Raw genomic sequence first — 23,609 nt, forward strand, 5'->3', positions numbered from 1 at the left:
AAAAGAACTAGATGATTCTAGGGAATTTTTTAAATGTTATCTTTTTCTTGATCTGTGTAGTTCGGGAAAAAATGTAGAGATGGCGCTTTCGGCGCTTCCATTCCTAAAATTTTGTGTTTTAACTTAACCTATATAGAAAGTAAAAATATTATTCAGAATGAATTTTTCTGCAGTTTATAGGCTTTTTCGTTTTCCAAAAAATTCTATAATACCAATTCAATATGCAATACAAACTAAAGATTATGCTAAACCAGGTAAAATAATTATTGTTACATCAAAGTTTCAAAAAGATTGACAATAAATATTTATTAATTTTAACTATTATAATTAATTATTTAATTGTATCTAATATTATACACAATGTTATAATATATTTAGATTACACAAATATGCAATTTACAATAATATTTTCTTTTTATAGTAATCCAGTCAGGAATGAAAAAGACAAAGAAAATAACGATTGCAACAGAAAAAAAAATATTACCTGTGGAAACAGATGTTAACAGACTCCTGACTTATGTGTGTGGTACAAATCTTTACAAGGAAGGAGGAGAGGATGTCAAAATAAAGCCAGATTCTGAGTACCCTGATTGGTTATGGACTCTTCGAACTGGTCCTCCGCCTACTTTAGAAGAATTAGATCCAAATACAAAACAGTATTGGAGAAAGCTACGGTTACTCGGATTAAGGAGGAATAATAAACGACAAGCAACTAAAAAATTTTAATTTATTATATAAATATGTATTATACATATAGATATAGTTTTATTTGTGTTTATTGAAATATCATTTTTATATTGAAAATTAGAAAAGGCGTAATAAATCATAAATAAAAATAAGTATATCATATATTGCTGTCATTCATTAAGCTTTTGCTCTAAAAAATTAAATCGTTTGATAAAAATTGTGTAAATAAATAATAGTACTTATCACCACAGTTAAGTGAGTAGGAGGCAAGTTTGTTATTAGAATGATTCATTTATAAGATTATTAAGAATGATAAGCATTTTAAAATTCGCTCTAATCAGTATTACGCAACAAAGAACAAATTTATCATTAAATTGGGCGTTGTCCTGTACAATCTATCAGAAAAAGTATATGATATCATATATATGTATTATGTATACGTAATTTTTGTAATTGAATTTATTTGTTTCCTCTATTATAAATCTTAAGATATAACTATATATCAAATTTGTGTACATATACATTTTTTCTACATACATGAATCTATGTAAGCATATGTTCAGAGCATAGATTATACTGTATTAACATTATCTATCACAATCGATACACTATCATTAAAAAATGATATCGAGGTACACCTGATAAAAGAAGGACCGCGACTTGACAGTCTTTGACAGTCTCTGACAATTTATTGTTATCAAAGGTAATTATATATATAATGCTTGTACCTATAATATTTATTTTATTTATATTATTTATCTAAATATAATTATTGATTTAAAATGAAGATTGAAATATTTAAATCTAAATCTTATTATATATAAAATTTATGTGCTAATTATACATATATACACAGGGTCATCGAAAAATATCGGACCCCCCTAATATTTTCAGTTAGAATGCATTTTGCCTCCTTTTTTATTGCATATTCTTATAGCTTATCTCGAGAGCTTTCCAAAACACTATAATAAAACATTTTTTCATTAAGTACTTTTTGAATTATACAGATTTGAAGTTAACAAGGTTAACCTGTATAATTCAAAAAGTACTTAATGAAAAAATGTTTTATTATAGTGTTTTGGAAAGCTCTCGAGATAAGCTATAAGAATATGCAATAAAATGTAGGGGGTTCTATTTACAAAAATTAGGTTGACCTTGAAATGATCTTGAAGAACATGGTCAAGGTCATCATCTTACTCCCCGCTTGAAATCATACAACTTTGCTATTGGACATTTTCTCCAAAATGCATTCTAACTGAAGATATTAGGGGGGTCCGATACTTTTCGATAACCCTGTATATATATATATATATAATTTACATATAATTATCGAATTGTTATTCACGCGCGTTATTGTTTAAATAATATTTTTTTGAAATTTTTCTTAATCTTATGTTTTAAAAATTATGTTATTGTATTATTTCAATTAAACCATGCTACTAATTATATATTACGCACTTATATTTGCTTCTTATTCAGCCGTGCGCATATAATCAATGTCACACATATCTGTTTATAATTATTTTATTTTTTTCATGATATTGCTGTAAATGTTACGAATTGCATATTCATTCGTGAATAATTTATTGAATTATTGCTCGATGATGTGAAATGATTGAGTGAAAATTTGGCACTCGATAATAATTAACATTTTGCACTTGTAAAATATTTGCGTGCTAAAAGGGTTCGTAATGACATAATAATAGCTTTAAAATTAAAAGCAAAACGTGAAAAGCGATAAAAAATAATTGGTAACATTTTTTTATTTGATATTAATATACGTAAAATGTAAATATATAGTTGTCAGTTCTCTGCTGATTGAAATAAATCAAAAACATTCCATTATTTGCTTATCAAACGTTATATGTTGAATATACACAAAAAATAACATGCTTTAATCAATTATTATAATATATATGTATTATTTTAGAGAATTAAAAAATTTTAATATATATTCAAATAACTTGTTTATATATACAAAAATGCTAAACTATAGATCTACATAGAGAAAAAGATATATAGAAAAATGTGTATGATAAAGATGCGAAATATAAAAAACATATAGAGACATTAATCACCTTTATGTAAAATATGTATACACTTGACAAACGAAACAGGTGTTCAGGTCAGATGGATTGATTTGTAGAATCAAGTGTTGAACAAAATTAAATATATAATAACGTCACACCTGTATATATATTTTCGAAAATTCTTGATCGTAATAATGTAAATACATTTTCTTGTGCGCATAAATGAATTGTATTGACATTAATCGTAATCAAACAGACAAAAATCGTGCATTATTTTCGACAAAAATATGTATATATATCGCGTGCGCGAAAAAATTTGGGTTCTGCGTCCTATATTGACGGAATTGATTCTGGTACCTGGTTACAAGGTAAAAACAATTGTATATCCTAATGATCAATTTATCTCGTATAAAAATCGACAATTTTCGAAAAATAAAATTTAGTACATATGCGTGTATATTTAATGGAACAATATATTTTAAAAATTTCCAAAATGTAATCTTATCCAAATTACATTTTGCAATGTTTAATTTACAGATGAATCGTTGGATACTCATTTTCGCGGCTTTGGCTGCTGTGGCTGCGGCTAACAATTCAGGAGGTAAGATCAATTAAAAGAAAATTGGATTCTTTTCCATACAACATTTATTAATAACACCTTTCTTATTCCGCAGATAAGATCATAATGTGTTATTTCGGTAGTTGGGCCGTGTACCGACCTCCGGGTGGCAAATATGACATCTCATACATTCAACCGGAACTCTGCACCCATCTGATCTATTCCTTCGTCGGCATCAATACAGAAGGCAATGTCGTAATTTTGGACGCATGGCAAGATCTTCCCGACAATTGGGGCAAGGACGGTTTTGGAAGATTCAACAAGCTTCGAGAACTGAGCCCGACCACAAAGACGCTCATCGCTATCGGTGGATGGAACGAGGGATCCGCCAAGTACTCCGATGTCGTCGCTAATCCGACTATTCGCGCAAGATTTGTCAAGAACGTCGTTGAGTTTTGTCTGAAATACAAGTTCGATGGTTTCGACGTCGATTGGGAGTATCCTAATCAGCGTGGTGGCAAGCCAGCGGACGTGCAGAACTACATAAGCTTGCTTAAGGAACTGAGAACTGAATTCGACAAACACGGACTTATTCTCTCTGCTGCCGTCGCCGCTGCCGAGCCTTCGGCTTCTCTGTCCTATGATATCCCGGCGATGTCCAAGTACTTGCATTACATCAACATTATGACATACGATTTTCATGGTGCTTGGGAGAAAGTAACTGGTCACAACGCTCCGCTCTATCCACGCAATGGCGAGTCTGGAAACGATCTTAAACTTAATGTCGTAAGTATCCCCTCTTTGTCCAATGTATCAGACCTTGTAAATTATATTAAATATTAAAATCGATGTGCGATGGATAAAAGCAATTTCAAAAAAGAATATCTGTTTCTCATAGGATGCATCCGTTCGCTATTGGCTGGACAGTGGTTGCCCGCGCGAGAAGCTGATCCTTGGTGTGCCATTCTATGGTAGAGCGTTCACTCTCTCCGACAGTAATCAAAACGGTCTCGGAGCTCCTATCAAGGGACCTGGTACTGCCGGTCCGTATACTCGTGAGGGTGGAATGCTCGGTTACAATGAGATTTGCGAGTCCTTCAAACAGGGTGGATGGACGATTGTCCGTCAAGAAGAGCATCGCGTCCCATACGCTGTCAAGGGCGATCAATGGGTTGGCTATGACGACGTAACGTAAGTGATCTCTTCGTTAATTAATTTAGATAATTTGTGTATAATGTACTTCCCTATAAGTCAAGTCATAACGAGATTTCTTTCTGATTTATTATTCTGTTGTATTGAACAGAGTATAATCTTCAATAGTAACGAGAAATACTGTGTACATACAATATAATTATTTTACAGTTCTCTTATCGAGAAGACGAATTACATCAAATCCATGAATCTCGGTGGTGGGATGCTTTGGAGTATCGAGACCGATGATTTCAATGGCAACTGTGGTGAAAAGTATCCTCTGCTGAAAACACTAAATGCCGAACTGAGAGGAGGAGTCCCGCTAGAACCAACTAGACCGACAGACGCACCAAATCCGTCTAACAAACCAACTGCACCGACAACACAACCACCAGTAACTTCGCCTCCCAACGGTATTTGCAAAAAAGCTGGTGATTTCGTCCGTGATGAAAAAGACTGCAATGTATTCTACCTTTGCGAAGATGGTGGCAAAAGTCACAGAATGACTTGCCCAAGTGGACTAGTCTTCAATACGAACACCAACACTTGCGACTATACAGCTGCCGGATGCAATTAATGATAATAAAAAATGTTAACATTGTATACACAATTTGCTGCTATTTATTATATAGCATTGCCATATAATAAACAAACAAGTATATAATTTGTATTTCTTGTGCAAATATAATCATTAAATTCATAAGTGTTTTTGCCTTTATATTTTTTCTAAGAAAAGAATTTATCGCATTGTTAAAAAAAACATACAAAAGAAAAGAAATTATTTTCATAATTATTCCAATATACATGTGTTACATATGTATATTAGATTAGAATCACAGCAACTCGCTGTTAATCGTAATTGTATAAAATTGAAAAAAATATATAATCACGAATAAATTTATTCTAATATTGCAAACATTTTGCAATTAATAACATAATATGTATAACACAACAAATAAGGAATAAATTTTAAAATTAAATTCTTACTACTTACAAGAATATATATGTTGCAGATTATCAAAAGAGTAACAGTTTTATCATACATTAACACTGCACATTTTGCGGTTGATCACATGATTCTGTCAGTGTGTTGAAGATTAATCCCGGTTGACAATAGTATGTCACTGGTATGCTCTGACTGTGTTCACAACGATAAAACTTGCCGCAATTAAATGGATCTCTCAAATAGCCTTCCTTTATACAATTCGGCAAGAGGGGAACCGTTGGAATTGTTGGAAAAGCATGTAAAGCAGGATCTATGGGAGCCAGTTGATCTGTAAGTGACAACTCCTTAGAATTCAATTCGTGTACTTCTATAAATTTTTGATCTGCTACATATGATTGCACAGAACATATCAGAAGCCAAAAGGTGCAATAAAATATGCACCACATCTGTAACATATTTTAATAACAGTTAGAATCACAATTGTAAATCGCAACTGTATCTCATTTTGACAGTTTATATTACAGAATAGAAATATTCGAAAAGAATAAAGATCTCTATATTAAAAAAATGCACTCACTTTAATAAATGTATAGATAATATTTATCTGAGATATATGTATGTATATGGGTGTTCTCAAACACACATATACAGTTACACTTTTTGAAAAAATTGCACACTAATGTAAGAACTACAAGTATACTATATAAGACTAATGTTTGCCATGAACTGATACCTTAATCTCGGAAAGCTCATATTTATATATGCAAATATAATTATCTCGATAAAATCTCGGAAAATCCTGCGAAATTAATGCGCAACAAATTACGTCATTCACAGTGCAATACGCAGAATTATTTACTTTTATATTATGCCAAATAGACAAATTGTACTTTTTATTTTCAAAGTAGATATCAATTTGATGACAGCATGACTGATAATTTTATAAAATATTTTTCGTCATAAGGTCATTTCACCGACCTAGGCCAAGAAGATATCTATGATCAATTACTTTAGAATACCACAATTTAGTTGTTTAAAATGACAATTTCTTATTTGTACACAAAAACGATAAAAATGATAATATCAAGATATATTATACATGTAACAAGCACAAATTTTAATTAAAAAATGTTTACCCACTCAAAAGTTTCTCAAAACTATAGTTCACAAACAGTGTTAAAGATGTTGCATAAATTCTTATAGTAAAAAAATATATTTTAATATAATTTTAAATAATATATTAAAAAATCAATATCAATGTACTTGTATAGAGAAAAAAAATCGAAAAAAGATGAGAAGATACACACTCATATTAATAGTGATAAAGAGGAAAAAATGGCAATTTTTATTTAAAAGAAAAGATAATAGAAATTTTATATATGTGTATAATATGTATAGTACTGTTATTTCTTACTATTATCTTAATATTATCATCAAGTGTTTTATCAGATATCTCAACTCTATTCTTTAATGCTTTGTCTAAAACAAAATAAGTATTACATATACTTAAATATTAAAGATAAAAGAAAATAACTATAAATAGTTTTCTATTTTAATAATCATATAAATTAATAATATGGATTAGAAACATACCTATTTTCTGTAATCTCCAAGTAAAATCAAATGATTATATAGCAAAAAGTTGGTCTTTTCTTATTATTCATACATATTGGACTACATCAGGAAACTGTGCAACATAACTCCATTTTTCTTTTGGCTTTTGAATTCTTGTGCGATTAGACTTAACAGGTAAAACATTCACTATATTTGTTGTAAGTTCCACAGGTCTAAGAGACCCAAAGAAATCTGTTACTGGCACTTTATCTGGATCTCTTCTAAACAAATCTCTTCTTACACCTACTGTAGATAAACAATAATCTCTTGGACACACCTTCAACTAAAAATAAATAAATAAATAAATAAATAAATAGAAATAGTAAACCTTGAAGCAATGCAGACAAAAATTTTAATTCAGTGTTAAAATAAGATGCTTACAAATTCACCCAATGTTTTAGTACTAGATGGTTCCACTTTTTCTAAAAAGTTTAATGCATAATAGGTGTATCGATCTATAATATAAACACCAATGGCAGGATCTACATGATGCTGCAAGTATATTATAGATTGGATATTATTCTGATATAATTGTGTATAATTACAATATTGCTTACTTACAGAAAGTGAATCTTCCCCTACTAAGCTAGAAGCAACTGCTAATATATTTGGGGAATAAAACTTTTCATACATTGAACTTGCTTGACAAGTGTCAACCACAAATAAAATTTCATGGTATCTGCGTTTTTGCCACATTTGTTCTAATGCATCTCCTAATTCTTGACTAGTGATTTCTTCAGAATCTTGAAACTTTAAGAATCCATTACCGCCATGGCCAGTTAAATAAATTAAGATATTTGAACCTTCATCCGTTAACAGCTTTTTAGATCTTGGAGTTTCTTCTGCTAAGCGACCGGTTAATAATCTTACAAAATTTTCCACTGTCACTTCGTAACCTCTGTAATCAACTTCTACATCATCGCCATAAACATTAATATGTTGTTTAATGTTGTTGAAAACTGTCGCTGGTCTAGGATTTCTGGGATTGCACGCCATATCATCAGCTATCATAAGAATGATTTGCGAATCTGGTATTCCCAAGCGTTTAACACTTCGATAAATAGACAAAACATTCGCAACATGTCTATAGTTGAACCAAAAACGTGATGTATCGACCAAAACTGCCCAATTGTTAGAATGTTCAGTTTTTGCAAAGTTTTCTGGTATCTATAAATTAAATAAATATATCACTCAAAAGAGAGGACAAGTCAAATTCTGTTAATTTAATAAAAGAAATACATACCTCCCATGTATGACACAATATAATAAAGGAAATTAGTATCGTCATATAAGATATTAAATGCATTTTGGTATTTATCAAATCTATGTATGTACAAGAATATTTTTCAAATTGCAACGATTATCATAAATTAGATCGCATTGTTGTCAAAGACATTTTACACATATACTTTAAATATTATATTCTGTCATTTTATTTTTGACAAGGACAGAAAGAAATCGAGTATAAATGAGCGCGAAAAATCTAATCTAAATTAACCAAAACCAATACAATATAACCTTTTCTGCCTATTCAACCCGGCGAACACTGGACGAAGCATTTTCGGACGGACGATTCACTTTACGTCAGACGTCCACGTTTGACAGCCAATAGGAAAAGTGGATTGCAACCGCCATTTTTATCCCTAGGAAAGCTCCTCTCCTATTGGACGCTCGTTCGTCTTACATGTGAACCGCTCATTAGGACATCTAGTCCGATTTCGTTATTCCGAGTTTGTAGAATTCAACATGGCTGCCGGGAGGTATGTGTGTGTACGTCGCTAATATATCATAAAACAATTTTTATCACTAATTATTGACGAACGCGTCGCGGTATTTATCGGATAATTGATTCGTCGCTCTCGATAATATTGTCAGTAATAACGGGTGTACAACGCAATGAAAATCGCGATTTTCAGCGTGTGTCGTGAATGCGCCCCAGCAAACACCGATATATAATTGTTACATTGCTATAATATAAAACGGAATATAACAGGTAATATAACGTGTACGTTACATGTAACATCCATGTTAGTTGTAATTTCCCACTCGTAGATGTAACATTTTAATATAACATATATTACATTGATGTATTGATAAGTCAGTGCTATCTTGGGATATAATGACAATATAACTACAATGTAATATATGTAATATTAAAAATGTTACATCTATGAGTGGGAAATTACAACTAACATATACGTTACATGTAACATGCTTAAGTATATAACATTTATATACTGTGTTTGCTGGGCGTTATTATCTACGGAATTTGGATAATATATTGTTGACAGTGACAAGTCAATTGACTATGAATGAATATCGCAGCGCGTGTATTAATAATTAGTGATAAAAGTTATTGTTATTGGGGTAGTGTTTTATATTCGATATGCATTTATGTGTGTATATGTGTAGTCGAAATTTTTTCAAATAATTTGCACTACGGCAGCCATGTTATGAAAGTTGGAATACCGGAATCGAACCGCGATGTTTTCCCGCGCGAACGGAATCAACTATCGATAGTCTCGATGTCTCGTCGCCTCTCGCTTTCATTTCCGGTTTGTCGCGCGCGCGATTGTTGTGGCGTCGGGAGGTTTCTGATATAACTCGCGATTGAACATTGTTCGTGTCGGAGAAATGTTAATTAGTCGAGCATGTGATTAATTCTGTGATCGCTATATTCAAAATTATATCACGGCGTTATTACAATATTTCAGTAATATGACGATATTACGGTCGTAAAATCCACTTGTTTTTTCATATCAGAGATATGTATATATGTATATGATTTGAAGTTATCGAGAATAAAAAATGTCGTCTTGAAATAACCGTGTGATCTCGGGAGTGTCGAAAAAAGTATTCGGGCGACTCGTGTTATATGCAAATACGGTATATCGCGACGGTAGTGCAAAAGTGTGATGACGTACGTCATATTTCGTCAAGGCTACTGCGGGCGTCTGTGATACTCTGTAGCTGCAGACATCATTAAGTAAGTATTAATGAAATATTTGAAATAATTAAAATATATTAAAATAAATTAAATAAAAATAAAATAAAATAAATAAAAATATAAAAACAAGAATAAATTATAAAATAATATTAATGAAATATATTAATGAAAAAAATTATCGAGAATGAATATATCACATTACAAACATTTATCTAATGTTTTAAATGATATGATATATGAATTGTTCTTTGATATTCTTTCAGGATAAATCTACATTTAGAACGGGATTCGGCGTAGGATTCACATCGCAATAATCATGTGGAATAAGGTAAATGGATTTTTAATTTCTCTGATAAGCTGCTTCAATATTGCACATTATTTTTGGAGTAACAATTTAAGTTGAAATAATGAATTTCGACATATAAAAATAGAATTCAGTATATATGCGTTGGGAGAATATTTAAATAATTAATTATAAATAATGGTATTATAATTGAGTACCACATTATAATAATTTATTTAAACATTTATACATTTATAATGTGTGTGTCCACAGTCTTGAAAGCAGTTGCGAGTTTATATATATATATATATATATATATATATATATATATACATATATATATACATATATATATAAATCATGTATATATACATAATTAATAAATATGTAAAGCTATGTAAATATACAAGATTTATATGTATACATAGGGCGTTTGGAAATAGACGAAATATTTGGTTGACATAGCGATATTCCTCATAAAAATATCTTTACGCATTATTGTGTTAAAAGTTTTTCGTAAATAACTCTTGAAATATAATCGACTAAAAAAAGAATAATTTTTCAAAATATGTTTTTCTCTTAACAAACAAACAAAATATTAATTTTTAATAAAGCTTCTTCTATTTTTAATTTTAACTATATAAATGTTTGACTTTAAGAGTACATGTAATATAAATAACTAAAATATTAATGTTTAAACTTAACAAACTTACAAATATTTTTTAATTAAATTTTGGAATAAAGAAATTAATTCTATTCCTAAAAAGGAATATTGTTTTGTTTACCTTACGAATGCGCCTATTACCCAACATCCTGTACAATTCTGTAAATACATATATATTTTTATACAGGTTGCCCGACAATTATTACCACTATATTTTACCATAAATTTTTTGATTAATCTAGGATCGATTTTTTTATATCATAAGTCAATATATTGATGATTTATGTTAGGATTATAAAAATTATTTTATATTAAAATTTTATTTTATTCGATTTTGTAGAATAAAATTTTCAAGATAAAAATAAATAAAAAGAAATATCTAATTGTTATAAATTAATATTAAATTGATTTTTTATATTAAACAATTTTAATATCAGAGTTAAAAACAGATTCCAGATTGATCAATGAATGTGTATAGATAAAAAATGACGGGATCCTGTACAAGTATATGCGTATACAAGATGTCATTAGAACGCCCGACTAATAAGAATAAATTTTAGAGATACATTTCTTATATCAAAATGATAAAAATATTTTGTAAAAAGAAACGGCCTCACAATATATATATATATATATTTTTTTATTACAATTTTAATGATATTTGAAAAATTTCCGGAAATAGTGAGGAAAATAAAAGAGAGAGCGTTTCCCAAGCCTCTATATAATCGTAAAATAAAATATTTTCATCTTTTTTATATAAGAAATGTGCTTTCTCGCCGAAGATTTGGCTGGACTTTTCAGTGACAGCCTGCATATATATAATATATATGTATATACATATACATATATACACATACATATATATACATATAAATTCATATATTTATATATTTATATATTTATTCATCTATTTATAAGTTAATTAATTTGTTATTGCCTAGATAAAGCATTTTGAAACTTAGAATTAAAAATAATAGGTTATTCTGCTTGTGAGAAATCTCTCGCAAATACGAAGTCTTGAGTTTATACGCTTTATAATTGCTTTATGCCTTCCAACGCATATAGATTATGTCATAATCTCTCTCTCGCGACACGCGATTCGCAGCGCGTATTTCTAGCCGTATAAACAGTCGCGTAATCGTACTATTTTAGGGCACGTTGACTTTTTTATTACTTATCTATATTACGATAGTCAACGCGGCCGACACTCTTAGCTCTGATTTCAACTACCGCGATTACTTCGTGCAACATATTGCTCCAAATAATGGATAACTATCAATATTGGGAATGAAAATGGACTATGAATAACACGTACAACGTTGAAATTGACTGTCTTGATTGATATTGTTTTCGTTGCTTTTCCATTCTAATCATTCGGTTTCTTACAATTAGTATATTACTATTTTTTTCATTGTCCATTTATCATTCAGAGTTTTAATAATACTGGAGATCTCAACCGCTTTGATTTTCATTCCCAATAAATTTACATTCGATTAAAACAATTGCTTGTTCGTGCGCAATTAAATAGAGCACGAAACGTTTGTCCGTAAAACTAAAATAAATTAAGTACAAATATTACACGAATACTACTGACGCTAGGACGGAAGCATTTGGACGATCGATGGTGCGCAAGTCAATAAAAAACAAGATGAAAAATCTACAACGTATAACAACAAATACACTGTGTATCGATACAATTAAACAATTGGGACAGGAAAAATAAACATCAAATTTATATAGAAATCCTATTATAAAGATAGAAATACATAACGTTTTTCTATACAAAATCTATATTCCTATATCTACAATTTAAATCAATTTAAACAAATTAAAATTTATTAAGTTTTCAATATCGCACTGTCATTTGATCACTGTTTTAAATAGAAAAAAGAACAGTGCATATCGCGCGCGATTTTTGGAATTATTAATGCAATATTCAATCGCAAAAATTTTTTTGAAAACTCGATAGTCACCATTGTATGACGTAATCATCTTCGATCGTCCATTCGCCGTGTCAACGACCTCTCGTCGTGCAAAATCGATTAATAATAAATACTGACTTACGTCAAATTGCTCGTCTATCTAATGTGCTACTTTTGGGAGACATCGCCGCGCTATACGCCACACAATCTTACAATCTCATTATGAAATATATTTTTCTCCGAATGCTACGGCGCTGTAATACGATGCAATCGGATGCCACGCTGAAACATAAACGATTATCGCACTCTGGAGATCGAAAGTTTTACTTACATATATAAATATATCGATTAATTGGATGTCAAAGAATATTATAAATGTGCGTCTTTAAAGAATAAGGAGGCATTTCTCATTTATCTCATTGTCAGCCAAAAAAGGAAAGAATTACATAAAGTGAAAGTTCTGTGTACAATGCAAAAAAAAAGATTCAAGTCGTTGTTCCATTTTGCACTAATTATAAAATTGCATCAAATTATAGTGAAATGTGAGATCATTTTTTTCAATTTATACATCTGCTTCTCTCTGAATTTATGATAGTAAGATCAAAATTATATTTTTTCGGTGAGATTTATTATATTTCACCGAAATATTTCATCGATGAAAAATATGATTTTATTTTTATTGGATTGTGATATTTATTACTGGCATATAGATGAATATATTTTGTAAAATATGTTGAATGATCATTAATATTGAATTTAATGATGATTTTAAAATCTTATTTTTTCTTTTTATAATGAGAATTTAATTGATACCATTATCATATATCGCAACACTTTTAATATTTTATCGCTAAATATTTTGACAATAAAACCTCTAATAATATCTATGATTTTAAAAACATCTATACATTTCATTATTCGAATAACTAAAAAGATTCTGTTTATTACACACTGAAAAAAAGTATGTTAACTTGACTAAACCTTTCAACTAAATTATTATTTTGTTAATTGAACATATATTAGTATTTAAGTCAAATATACGTTTTGTTAGATTTAATATGTTATATTTAATTTAAATATTTTTATATGTTCAATTAAAAAAAATATTTCATTGAAAAGTTTGGTCAAGTTAATAAATTTTTTTTCATTGTAGACAAATTTTATTGAAGAAATATTTGATTCCAAAATCATATCAATATATAAATACGTTTTTATTATTGATTTAATGATATCTTTTTTATATATCCACATGAAACGTGTGCGAATTTATCTTGATAAAAATTTTAATATCGCGCTACTATTAATATGCAAAAGATTGCTGTTCGTTTTTCGAATTCTCGAAAGTATCTCTCGTAACGGGTGTCTTATGAATATATTATCACACGCGTTTTACATGGTCGTTCGTATTATATTTTTCATTCTATATAACTTCTCTATGTTATGAGACTACATGATAGATATACATATATCTAAAAATGCGTCATGTATCCGTCAGCACGAGAGAATCAGATCTGTTAATGAACGGAAGAACGACATCGCTATTAATCCTCTCGGAATGACGCGAGATCTTTCTATTTACATATTTCTTTTATCAAAAGATCAGTAAACGCATGACCTTAAGAGACTGTAGGGATTTATTAGAGTAAATGCGCCTTTTACGTAAAACGATTCTTATACGAGCTCTTCTAACGAGCCTTTGCATTTCTTCGAGAATCCTGAATAAGATATGTTTCCATCGAAATGTATTTTGATATGATTTCTCTCTTCTCTCTCTCTCTCTCTCTCTCTCTTTGCTTTTAAATAAAGCAACTAAAATACGCGACGTTTCGCGTTTCATTAGAACTTTCCTCCATTCTGAGTTGAGCCTCGCGTACAGGCTCTCTTCTAATCTGTCTGTCAGAAATCGAAGAACGAAAGCATCGTGCATCGATGTCGATCTTCAAACTCACGATCCCGCCACTTCGCGTGGCCTTCGTGAGGGATGAGCACCTGTTAGATTTCTAGACTGTAGGATCATTGCTGTCATCTATCGCTAATGAACGTCGTTTCTCAAAGTACGAAAACGCTAAAGCTACGACAACGGTAAAGAATGTAGGCCATATGGGAATTTGGCGCGATCATCACCCGCTTTTGTATCCTCGTCCGCCAGGTCGACCCCATAGTTGCTCGAGGTATTGTCTTCTTCTGCAACGAACGTATATTTCACATATATGGCGAATGCTTAAAACAATATTGCCTTTGGAACAAGTTTCTTGTTTTTTTTTCTAATATTCGTAAGATCAATATGCATCTCGACCAACATATTTAAGCACTATAATCTTTTATATTTTGGCTAAAATTATTATTTATCATGCAGAGGAAGGAATAAATCGAAACGTTGCAAGAGAGACAATAATATCAAGTAGGTATCATTAATAATTTATGCTTTTTTTTTTTTAATTATGAAAACTGTTTCCCACAACTTAAAAAATTTGCTCCACAAGAGTATCCTATTTTTTATTTACACTATTTGTTAAATATGTATTAAATAATTACTCGATAATTACGTTTCCGGTAATAATAAAATACAGCCTCTAATATTTTATAATTTAGTCGTGAAATTAGAATGCTATCGAAAATGCATACATTACTTGCAATAAATAAGTCGTAAATTATTAACTACAATATATGTCGTAAAGCGTGAATTATTCGTATAAAACGCGCACTAAAAGCATCACAGGGATGAAAATGGAGCTATCTCTCTTCCTGTTTCCATACAACGTGCAACAGGTTTCTGCGTGTACGCAATCAAACAGAGGTTACAGGGTGGAAAGTTTAGTATTATTGTGTGTGTCACGTAACGTTAGACAAATTTTTTTATTTATAAACTTGATCATTTTTATTATGCGATGGCAAAGCATTTTAATGAGAAAACAAACTAATATTGAAATCTTTAGTTTTATTCGCACTTGACATAACAAAGTCGTTAAGAAACAGTATCAATATTCATTATGTTCACTATTTATGCGCATGATTGGGCGTTAAAAGAATTCATTAATTAGCATTGAATAGATTGACTAGAGACATGGTTAGATTGTTGAATTTTAGAAATTTACATTTCTTCCTTCCCTTCTCTGAGTTCTCGCAATCATTTAACATATTCATGTGTAAGCGTGTATCTGACATGATAAGTGTAACATATAGAGAGAATTTTCTTTTAGAATTTACCCTGAAAGCCATGGTAATCGTGGGAGATTACATCGAGGCTTGCAAATAATCCATGTAGAAAAATAAATAAATAATTAGACACAATATTACTTTTTATATCCAATATAGTGCAACAAGATCATTGATTCTGAAATCATCTTTTTTGATCGTTATTCGTCGGGTCGTGTCCGAAATATATTACGGATTTATAGACATCAAAGTTGAAATCAATTGATCCATCTGTCATTATCAGATCTGCTGGTACTGTCCGAAAAATCGAGGTCAAATTCCTGGCAATACTCCATATTCTTTGACCGTTTGTAAATCCGAGTATCTCGTGGCGACTCGCCAAGTCGTCGCGACACGACGATCGTTGTGCGACACACATTATACGTGTATTAGGTTTTTTTAACAACTGTTAACTCACCGATATAAAGAGGAGCTGTGTCGTAAGCGTTACACGGGCCCGCGTGCCGCGTCTCGAGAACGAAGCCGGTAACGCAAGCGTCCTTGATGATGTGACACCAGCTGGGATAGGTAATGTTGTTGGTCGCGCACAGCATGGTCGTCGATGGATCCCGATCCCGATCTCTGTCGCGGTGCGCCCGATTTCGAACGCGCTCCCGCTTCCGGGGGCAACGATAGGTGCAGGTCACGCAACGCGGTCGTCCAGACTTCATTTCGGACAAACAAGTTTGGCCCTCTCGACAGCGTATCTTAGTACAGTCTGCGCTCTCTGTGAAAATCAGTAACCGACAGAAAATATCAATAGATTTTTCCAATCGTTAATCTCAGCACGTGTTTGTGTTTGTATAACATCTCTGAAATCGTTAATGTTGCGTTTATGTTTTATAACTGCATGCAGAAAATTTTCTCTTAGAATTTACCCTGAAAATCTCGTGATAATCATGGTACAATTGGAAGAATTTTATTAATTTTTCTCTGTGATTAATATCTATACAATATTAATATCTATATAATATTTTATGGTATAGTAAATATTAGTCAGAGAAGAAAAAATTCTCTTATAAAATTCTTATCGATTATCATGATTCTCAAGATAAATTTAAAGAGGAAATTTTTTCTGTGAATTAGTTTATTTCGATATGATAGACGTATTTGACTTGCAATCAGTCATACGGTCAACGACCGTTAAATTCTCTGTTTACTTCTACTTAAATCTCAATTACCATATAATATATATTTTTTTATATCGTTATATATTTTTTATGAAAACGGAGATGCAATATTACTTGAAATAGATTATCCTTTATGACGTTTTTATCCTCTTTTATATAATACTTTTATATATTATATTGTCAGCTTTCTTTCGATCGCAACTGACCGTTAACTTGTGTATCATGATGATTGTATTGTGAATATTGAGTGATTCATACAACTATGTAACACAATCCTTATTGTTAGACATAATGCTTACACATCGTATAAAGTTTGCGCGTGATTATGATAGGAAGAAGATGGGGTATCGCGATGCTAAGTTGTAAGATATGTTATTTAATAGCAGGGTCGCATTTATAATTACGAGAGTTTCAATAAGAGATAAAATCATAAAGATACCCGATACATTGCAATGAGTTTAAATACGCGAAATACAAAGTTCCATTTATCAATCCTAATTATTTAATTAATTTATAATGAGAGTCACAAATGATTTAAATTTGATATTTAATATTTTCAATTATAAATAATATTTTTAATTATATACCGCGACGAAAAATTGCAAAAAATCGACGTCACTTCTACTTAATACTATATCAAGTTCAATCGTAAAGTTTACAATTTAAGAGGAGGAAAACAGCGGTTACGCAATGCTATATATACGAAAGGGTCATTGGTCATTCAACCTAACATGGCATTGACATAACGTCGTCAACACTTATTGAAGCACGACAATTGAAATGATCCGTCATTAGGTTACGCATCGTGCGCGCTATACGAAGCAGTAATGTTACTTTGGAAATGGCGCGACTTCATCTCCCTCTCTCTCTGTTCTAATATTATGTCGAATTAATAAAGTTATACAAGTGTTATACATATGTATGTATTAGATGAATATACACGAAGAGCAGAGTTCTCCAATCGATAAAGCTTCGTTTTATCTATTTGCTTATAACATTACTTCCAATCGCCATCAAAGACGTACATATATAATGAGGTCATAAACTCTCGATTGTAACGTTATCATGATTTATGAAACAAACACGCAACATATTTCTCTCTAAGAGTTCTCTCTGGGATATAGCGTTGACAGTTATATATCCTATACGTCTCGTATAGGATCTCATCTCTGTAAAAATACGCGAACGCGACACGACACGACACGAAGCCGCACGTATAACGGCAGTATCTCTCTCACGAACGATATTTACCTTCCCGATAAAAATGTTGTCCTTCTATGCCATTATCCACTTCCGTCTTCGCCGGCCAGGCATAATTTGCCATGCGACAACCGGATAATTCTCATCGCGCCGCATCATCCGCAGTCAACGCGGCGCGTAAAAACCGCTCGCGCGCGCGCGCGCGCGTCAAGTATTGACGGATGAGAAACGGTGTCAATATATGTATGTGCGAGCCATTGGCGAGGTGAAAAAAATAAGCAAATTACTTAACGCCTTTGGTGGCGAGGATAAACGGTCGAGCGGAGAGATCTTAGAGTGAGTGAGAGAGAGAGAGAAGAGAGAGGGGCAGCAAAGTGTAAGATATTCCGGTCGGGATGAGAGAAGGAAGAGAAGGTGGCGAGAGAAGACGATGAGAGGACGACGAGAAAAGCTCATATACGTTCCATGCATATATTGCCGTATGCATATTTACAGACGCGTGCACTTTCGCGCCTCGCGATCCTCGAATCGGAGAAAGACGATTATTTGCATCGCGACACCTCGTCGCTAAACCGGCTGCTTTATTTACTTATTTACCTCTCCGTCGCGCTGTGTGTGCCGTGCTCCTCCATCGATGTGTCTTTAGCTTTCCTCTTATTCTTTTTTTCCTTTTTCTCATTCGCGAGAGAACGTTTTCGCACGGGCGTTAAGAAAAACTGCTAATATAGGGAGGATTTTAAGAGTCTCGAGTGCGATGGAGATCGAGACATATCGTGCGGATGGCGACGGTGCAGCGGTAAAAAAGCAATGATTCGTCCTTTTTCATTTGAAATTCACAATCATTTAACGAGCATTTACAACGAGTACTTGGAGAGAAAAAAAAAGATCGCGCAAAAAACCTAATGATTATCGCGAAGACAGGTATCTCTCCGGCCTCATCAAGACAGGACGTGTAACACGGAAGAGAATAATTACGAGCGAATTTTCGCCCGATTGATATGATTAACGATATTTGCAGAGTTGTTTAATGACCGTATGACTTACAATATAGTTGTATCATTAGCCCGGAGAGCAAGAAGTTAATGTGGAAGTTAGGTGGAAAATACATCAAACCATATAATTTTTTTCGTCTTAAGTATTGTAGCGCCATTAACATAATGATGTATCATGCTGATTCTCACATGTATAAAATATGTAAACAAATTTACATCTCTTTACTCCTTTTCTAATCTTGAAATCATCCGATAAGAGGCAACACCTCTGTTCTACTCTAGACATACATATAATATAAATACATATGTTTATTCGCTGTAAAAGCGATATCGATACGACTTTACGAAAGATACTCGCGGCTCCATTTCGTTTTCTTACACGGTCCCGCAATGTATAGTCTTCCGATATTACTCATTGTTTACGAAAAAGAAATACGCAATATCCGAATATGTTCCGGCAAAATACATATGTGCGGTACTTGGGGTAAAATGGTAGACCAGTGGGTTAAGTCGTAAGACACCTAAGGTCCCAGATTCGAATCCAATTCGAGCCAATCACCCCACATGCCAGGAAAAAGGTGAAGAAGGAGAAGTGAGGAAAAGGCAGGTTCGACTGGAAGGAGAAGGAGAAAATGGAAAAAAGGAAGGAGAGGAATTGGAGACAAGGAGTAAGGAGATGGAAGAAGAAGGAAAAGGGAGAGAAGGTGTGAATGGAATAAAAGGGACTGTAGAGGTTTGGGAACGCTCCTATCAGAAAAAAGCGCCAGAGGGAATTGATATGGAATTTGTAATGAGTGGTTAAAGGAGGATTGTAAAGGTTCGGGAACGCTCCTATCAGAAAAAAGCGCCGCATATGTAACATATTGTAACGAGAAAGGGAGGATACAAGGCGGTCCCTTGAAAACGCCCCGGCAACCTCTAGGGGAGTCCGGAATAATAAACTGGAATACATATGTGGTACTTTGGAAAACGTAGCGCAATGTTGATCGTTTCGTTGTTATCCGCGACGATATATTATATAAAGTACAGTCATGGCGTGCATATACGTTTTGCATATACGGGCGGAGGTTTCCTTCAGCGGATTGTTTACAGTATATCGAGGATCACGAGATCGCGACGGATGGATGAAGCAAAGCCCCGAATGGCGCGCGAAGAAGGTAACGAGGACGAAAGAGAGCGGGATATGTGACGAGGGATGGTTAGGGGTGCCGCGAAGAGGCATTCAACTGGAGGCATGCGACGTTGATATGGTTGAGGACGAGGAGAAGGAGGAAAACGGTGGAGCAAGCGATGTCGGTGCATTGGCCGATGAGAAGAATAAGGGAGAGAGAGGTAGGAAGAGACGGTAGGATCTTGCGCCAGAGTCTAATAAAAAAAAGGACGAGCTCTTGGCACTGGCCAGACGCCGTGGCCACGCCAGGCTGGTGTTACTGAATACTGTTACCGGGCTCCGAGGGCTGCTGCCAGAGTTCCTTGTATACGCGGGCTCTTGTTCGAACCCTTTCCTCGTCCCGGTCCGCCCTATCCCTTCTCTTCTTCTTCTTCTTCTTCTTCATCATCATCTTCTCCTCTCTTCGCATTTGCCGCTTCTTGTCTTCGTTTCTTCTCCATCGTTCGAGGAGCGTATATATGCATGCGATTCCCTTCTCGGTCGTCGACGTTCTGCTTTTCTCTCTCTCTCTCTCTTTCTCCCATTCTCGGGGCCCCAGAAAGACGATACCTACGTAGGCATACTTCATGTAGTCGTGCCGCAAGACCTTCTCATGTAAGGTGCTCAACCTTGTTTGCATCCAACCGAGACTCCCCTCTTCACCCCGTTCTCAAACCGATAAACGCGGCTGACCTCGGCGACCTTAGCGTCGTGCGACCCACCTGTTCTCTCCTCGAGTGTGCTGGTGAGGGCGAAGAGAAGGAAGGAAAGAGAGACGAGAGATAGTCCGGCGATTTTGCCGCGAGGAATTTTCAAACGAGGCGCGTTCAATCGCGTTTGTGTATATTCCCGTTATAGACTCGTCTCTGATTTCGTCGACGCTGAATCACGGAAGTGATCTCGCTCGAGAAAATCGATAGTGAAACGAATAAGAATAAATCTGAAGAAACCGTTTGTTTCGTATCCTCCGACTAAATTTTGCGATTTTATGTTACGTATGCGTGAGAGATAACTTTCATCAATTATTTAATTATCGGTATAAGTTGCCACCGTAAGGTACGAAAATATTTCTAAAATAATACAAACTTTTCAATCGAATATATTTCATACAAAGCAGATTGATAGGATTATAGACAGTAGTAAATGACAACTTATGCTAGTTCATGATGACGTTTCAACCAGATTTAAGTCTACGAAGACTACCGGTACAAATGAAAGAAACATAAGGAATTATCTCCTATATTGCAAGTGATCTGATGAGGATTTATCACGATATTCTCGCGTTCGACGTCAATCAAGTAATAAAAACAATAAGCACTATTAATATTTTAATAACGGCAAAAAGCTTGTCATCTCCTTCCTTAGTTCGCTCTCTCGTATTTTCACGACGTCTGTGTACATATATATATATATATTTTTTTTTTCGTATAATGCAGAATAGCGCTTTACCTAGCATCATACGTGCTTTATTTAACACCTTTTCTCCATTACCGCCCAATCTCCACCTTTCGCGGCTTTAATATGAAACCGGTCCGGTCTCATGGTTGTATTCCACTGCGGTAGTGATCAAATCGATTGAACTTTCGTCCTCTGATGGGAATGCTGATCGATGCACGCCGAAATTCTTTTAGCTGAGAGTTATTTTTAGTCCAATCGGGGACACACGAGGAATTGGAATGGGGGAGGGGACCGGCACAAGGATCGTAAGTGTCGTAAAGGACCGCGTTCCAACATGCACGGATTGCGTGGGCGCGCTACGTTACATGGCACCGAATGCGTGTGCGTGCGTGAGTCCGTACGTGAGTGCGTGCGTGCATACGGTGAATGACCGGAGGGCAAGGACGCTACAAGGACACATCCTTACATATGTATACACGTCTGCGAGCACATCAACGCGCGCTGGTTACATCTGCGGCTGTGTATGGTGATACTATTTTTTTCTTTTTCTTTTTTTTTTTTTAATACCGAAACATACCTTGACCTATATCGTTTGTTCTTCGACGACCGTATAAATGCAAATCCAAAAGTCGAAAACGAGAAACGGAGAATTAAATATATATATATATATATATATGAATAGAAATGTCGACAAATTCTTGATTTTTATATAACGATGAGACGAAATAAAAATGATTTTTCTGATATTCGACGTTTCGGATACCAGCGTCTGTTTGTCGGAAAATCCATGGCAAGTCGATCCCGGGAATCCTGGATCATCTTATACGACCCCATCGTCGCGCGAGTCTGGTCCAAGTGCAACCACCTCGCGCGAAATACGTATGGTCGCATTGCTTAAAATAACCCGCACGTATATACGCGCGAAACTTGCCCACCTACCTATCCGAAAGTACGGCTGGTCTCCGGCTGCGTCGAGCCGGACAGGTTAAGAGCTGCCTCCTGCAGCTTCGCCATTTAAATACAATGACGACGATCCCAAAGCGTAATGCGCCCACGCCCTGCGCGAGCTGTATATACGACGACGACGGCGACTTACGCGTCATCGACATTCCACAGACTGCGCCACGACCGAAATGTCCACGACCGAGAAACGCGGTCGTGCACATTTTCGTTATGGCGCAACGCGCGTGTTTTTAATTCTCGTTATCGTATCGACAAATCTTTTTGTTTTTATATATAAAATATAAAGGATCCAGGCATCTCTCGTGTTGCCAGAAATTTATAGCTGGCCGTTAAAAAATAACGATCCCCTCCACAATATTTTTCTTTTATTTTTTTTTATACGCGTTTCTTTTTATGTGTTTGCGCTAAGACAATTAATTTTATAAAAAAAAAAATTGGTAAATTTTTTCAAGTATATCAATTAAAAAGGGAGAAAAAGATAGAGAGAAAAACAGAGAAGGGGAGAAAGAGAGAGAGAGAGAAAGAGCTGTCCAAAATAATCAGGATGCCAGGTGGTTGCGAGGATCGCGTGATACTCCTCGAAGGATCCCCGATGGGTTCTTGGAAAAAAATCTGTCAATCTGACTGGTAATCGGCGATCGTGTCGTGTTCGAAGTTGAGGGTTTATGGCAGCTTCTCGAGAGGAATGGACAGAAAACGATGCTCCTCTTTGTCTCTCGCTCCATCTTTTTACCTTCT

General features: G+C 33.8%; 5 protein-coding genes across 9 annotated transcripts in view; 3 read left to right on the forward strand and 2 right to left on the reverse strand.

The window, feature by feature from the left end:
- The first annotated feature begins 64 nt into the window (after window positions 1–64).
- mRpL54 (mitochondrial ribosomal protein L54) lies at window positions 65–849 on the forward strand. Its single transcript, XM_029313843.2, has 2 exons — window positions 65–254; window positions 422–849. The coding sequence occupies exons 1-2, from the start codon at window positions 158–160 to the stop codon at window positions 724–726; spliced, it is 402 nt and encodes a 133-aa protein (XP_029169676.2). The 5' UTR covers window positions 65–157; the 3' UTR covers window positions 727–849.
- A 75-nt stretch (window positions 850–924) lies between these two features.
- LOC114939529 (chitotriosidase-1) lies at window positions 925–5,170 on the forward strand. Of its 2 annotated transcripts, none has more exons than XM_029313840.2 (5): window positions 925–1,390; window positions 3,255–3,318; window positions 3,392–4,062; window positions 4,175–4,467; window positions 4,639–5,170. In XM_029313840.2, exons 2-5 carry the CDS (start codon window positions 3,255–3,257, stop codon window positions 5,042–5,044), a joined length of 1,434 nt encoding a protein of 477 aa, XP_029169673.1. In that variant the 5' UTR covers window positions 925–1,390; the 3' UTR covers window positions 5,045–5,170. The 2 variants fall into 2 exon arrangements, with proteins under 2 accessions (XP_029169673.1, XP_029169672.1); XM_029313839.2 differs by lacking the exon at window positions 925–1,390 and adding an exon at window positions 2,687–3,085.
- A 1,870-nt stretch (window positions 5,171–7,040) lies between these two features.
- Window positions 7,041–8,588, reverse strand: LOC146725276 (putative GPI-anchor transamidase). The gene is made up of 4 exons (XM_085483486.1): window positions 8,271–8,588; window positions 7,589–8,194; window positions 7,409–7,519; window positions 7,041–7,310 (listed from the first exon to the last, which is right to left on the reverse strand). The coding sequence occupies exons 1-4, from the start codon at window positions 8,331–8,333 to the stop codon at window positions 7,074–7,076; spliced, it is 1,017 nt and encodes a 338-aa protein (XP_085339612.1). The 5' UTR covers window positions 8,334–8,588; the 3' UTR covers window positions 7,041–7,073.
- A 514-nt stretch (window positions 8,589–9,102) lies between these two features.
- The window catches only part of Rme-8 (receptor mediated endocytosis 8), a 79,569-nt gene continuing 65,062 nt past the window's right edge, over window positions 9,103–23,609 (forward strand). The window contains exons 1-2 of one of the 2 annotated variants that reach the window (XM_029313913.2): window positions 9,103–10,013; window positions 10,238–10,302. The gene's annotated coding sequence lies outside the window, so the exon portion shown is untranslated. The remainder of the gene's footprint in view (window positions 10,014–10,237; window positions 10,303–23,609) is intronic. The other variant, XM_029313914.2, reaches the window with a different exon arrangement.
- The window catches only part of LOC114939577 (follistatin-A-like), a 30,769-nt gene continuing 17,781 nt past the window's right edge, over window positions 10,622–23,609 (reverse strand). For 2 of the 3 annotated variants that reach the window (XM_085484125.1, XM_085484102.1), the window contains exons 6-7: window positions 16,457–16,765; window positions 13,058–15,027 (exon numbers count right to left, since the gene is read on the reverse strand). In XM_085484125.1, the coding sequence (XP_085340251.1) occupies window positions 14,915–15,027; window positions 16,457–16,765 (422 nt within the window). In that variant the 3' untranslated portion in view covers window positions 13,058–14,914. Of the gene's footprint in view, window positions 15,028–16,456; window positions 16,766–23,609 lie in introns of all 3 variants that reach the window. The other variant, XM_085484153.1, reaches the window with a different exon arrangement.

This window comes from Nylanderia fulva, unplaced genomic scaffold (assembly GCF_048542155.1).
Source record: "Nylanderia fulva isolate GAGA-0341 unplaced genomic scaffold, ASM4854215v1 Scaffold1, whole genome shotgun sequence".
Taxonomy (NCBI): domain Eukaryota; kingdom Metazoa; phylum Arthropoda; class Insecta; order Hymenoptera; family Formicidae; genus Nylanderia; species Nylanderia fulva.

Coding starts and splice junctions, on each gene's coding strand:
- mRpL54 (XM_029313843.2), top strand. CDS start 158: ATGAATTTTTCTGCAGTTTATAGGCTTTTTCGTTTTCCAAAAAATTCT. Junction 255..421: donor TAAAGATTATGCTAAACCAG/GTAAAATAATTA, acceptor TTCTTTTTATAG/TAATCCAGTCAGGAATGAAA.
- LOC114939529 (XM_029313839.2), top strand. CDS start 3,005: ATGTATATATATCGCGTGCGCGAAAAAATTTGGGTTCTGCGTCCTATA. Junction 3,086..3,254: donor TTCTGGTACCTGGTTACAAG/GTAAAAACAATT, acceptor TTTAATTTACAG/ATGAATCGTTGGATACTCAT. Junction 4,468..4,638: donor GTTGGCTATGACGACGTAAC/GTAAGTGATCTC, acceptor ATTATTTTACAG/TTCTCTTATCGAGAAGACGA.
- LOC146725276 (XM_085483486.1), bottom strand. CDS start 8,333: ATGCATTTAATATCTTATATGACGATACTAATTTCCTTTATTATATTG. Junction 7,520..7,588: donor TAGGGGAAGATTCACTTTCT/GTAAGTAAGCAA, acceptor ATATACTTGCAG/CATCATGTAGATCCTGCCAT. Junction 7,311..7,408: donor CTAAAACATTGGGTGAATTT/GTAAGCATCTTA, acceptor ATTTATTTTTAG/TTGAAGGTGTGTCCAAGAGA.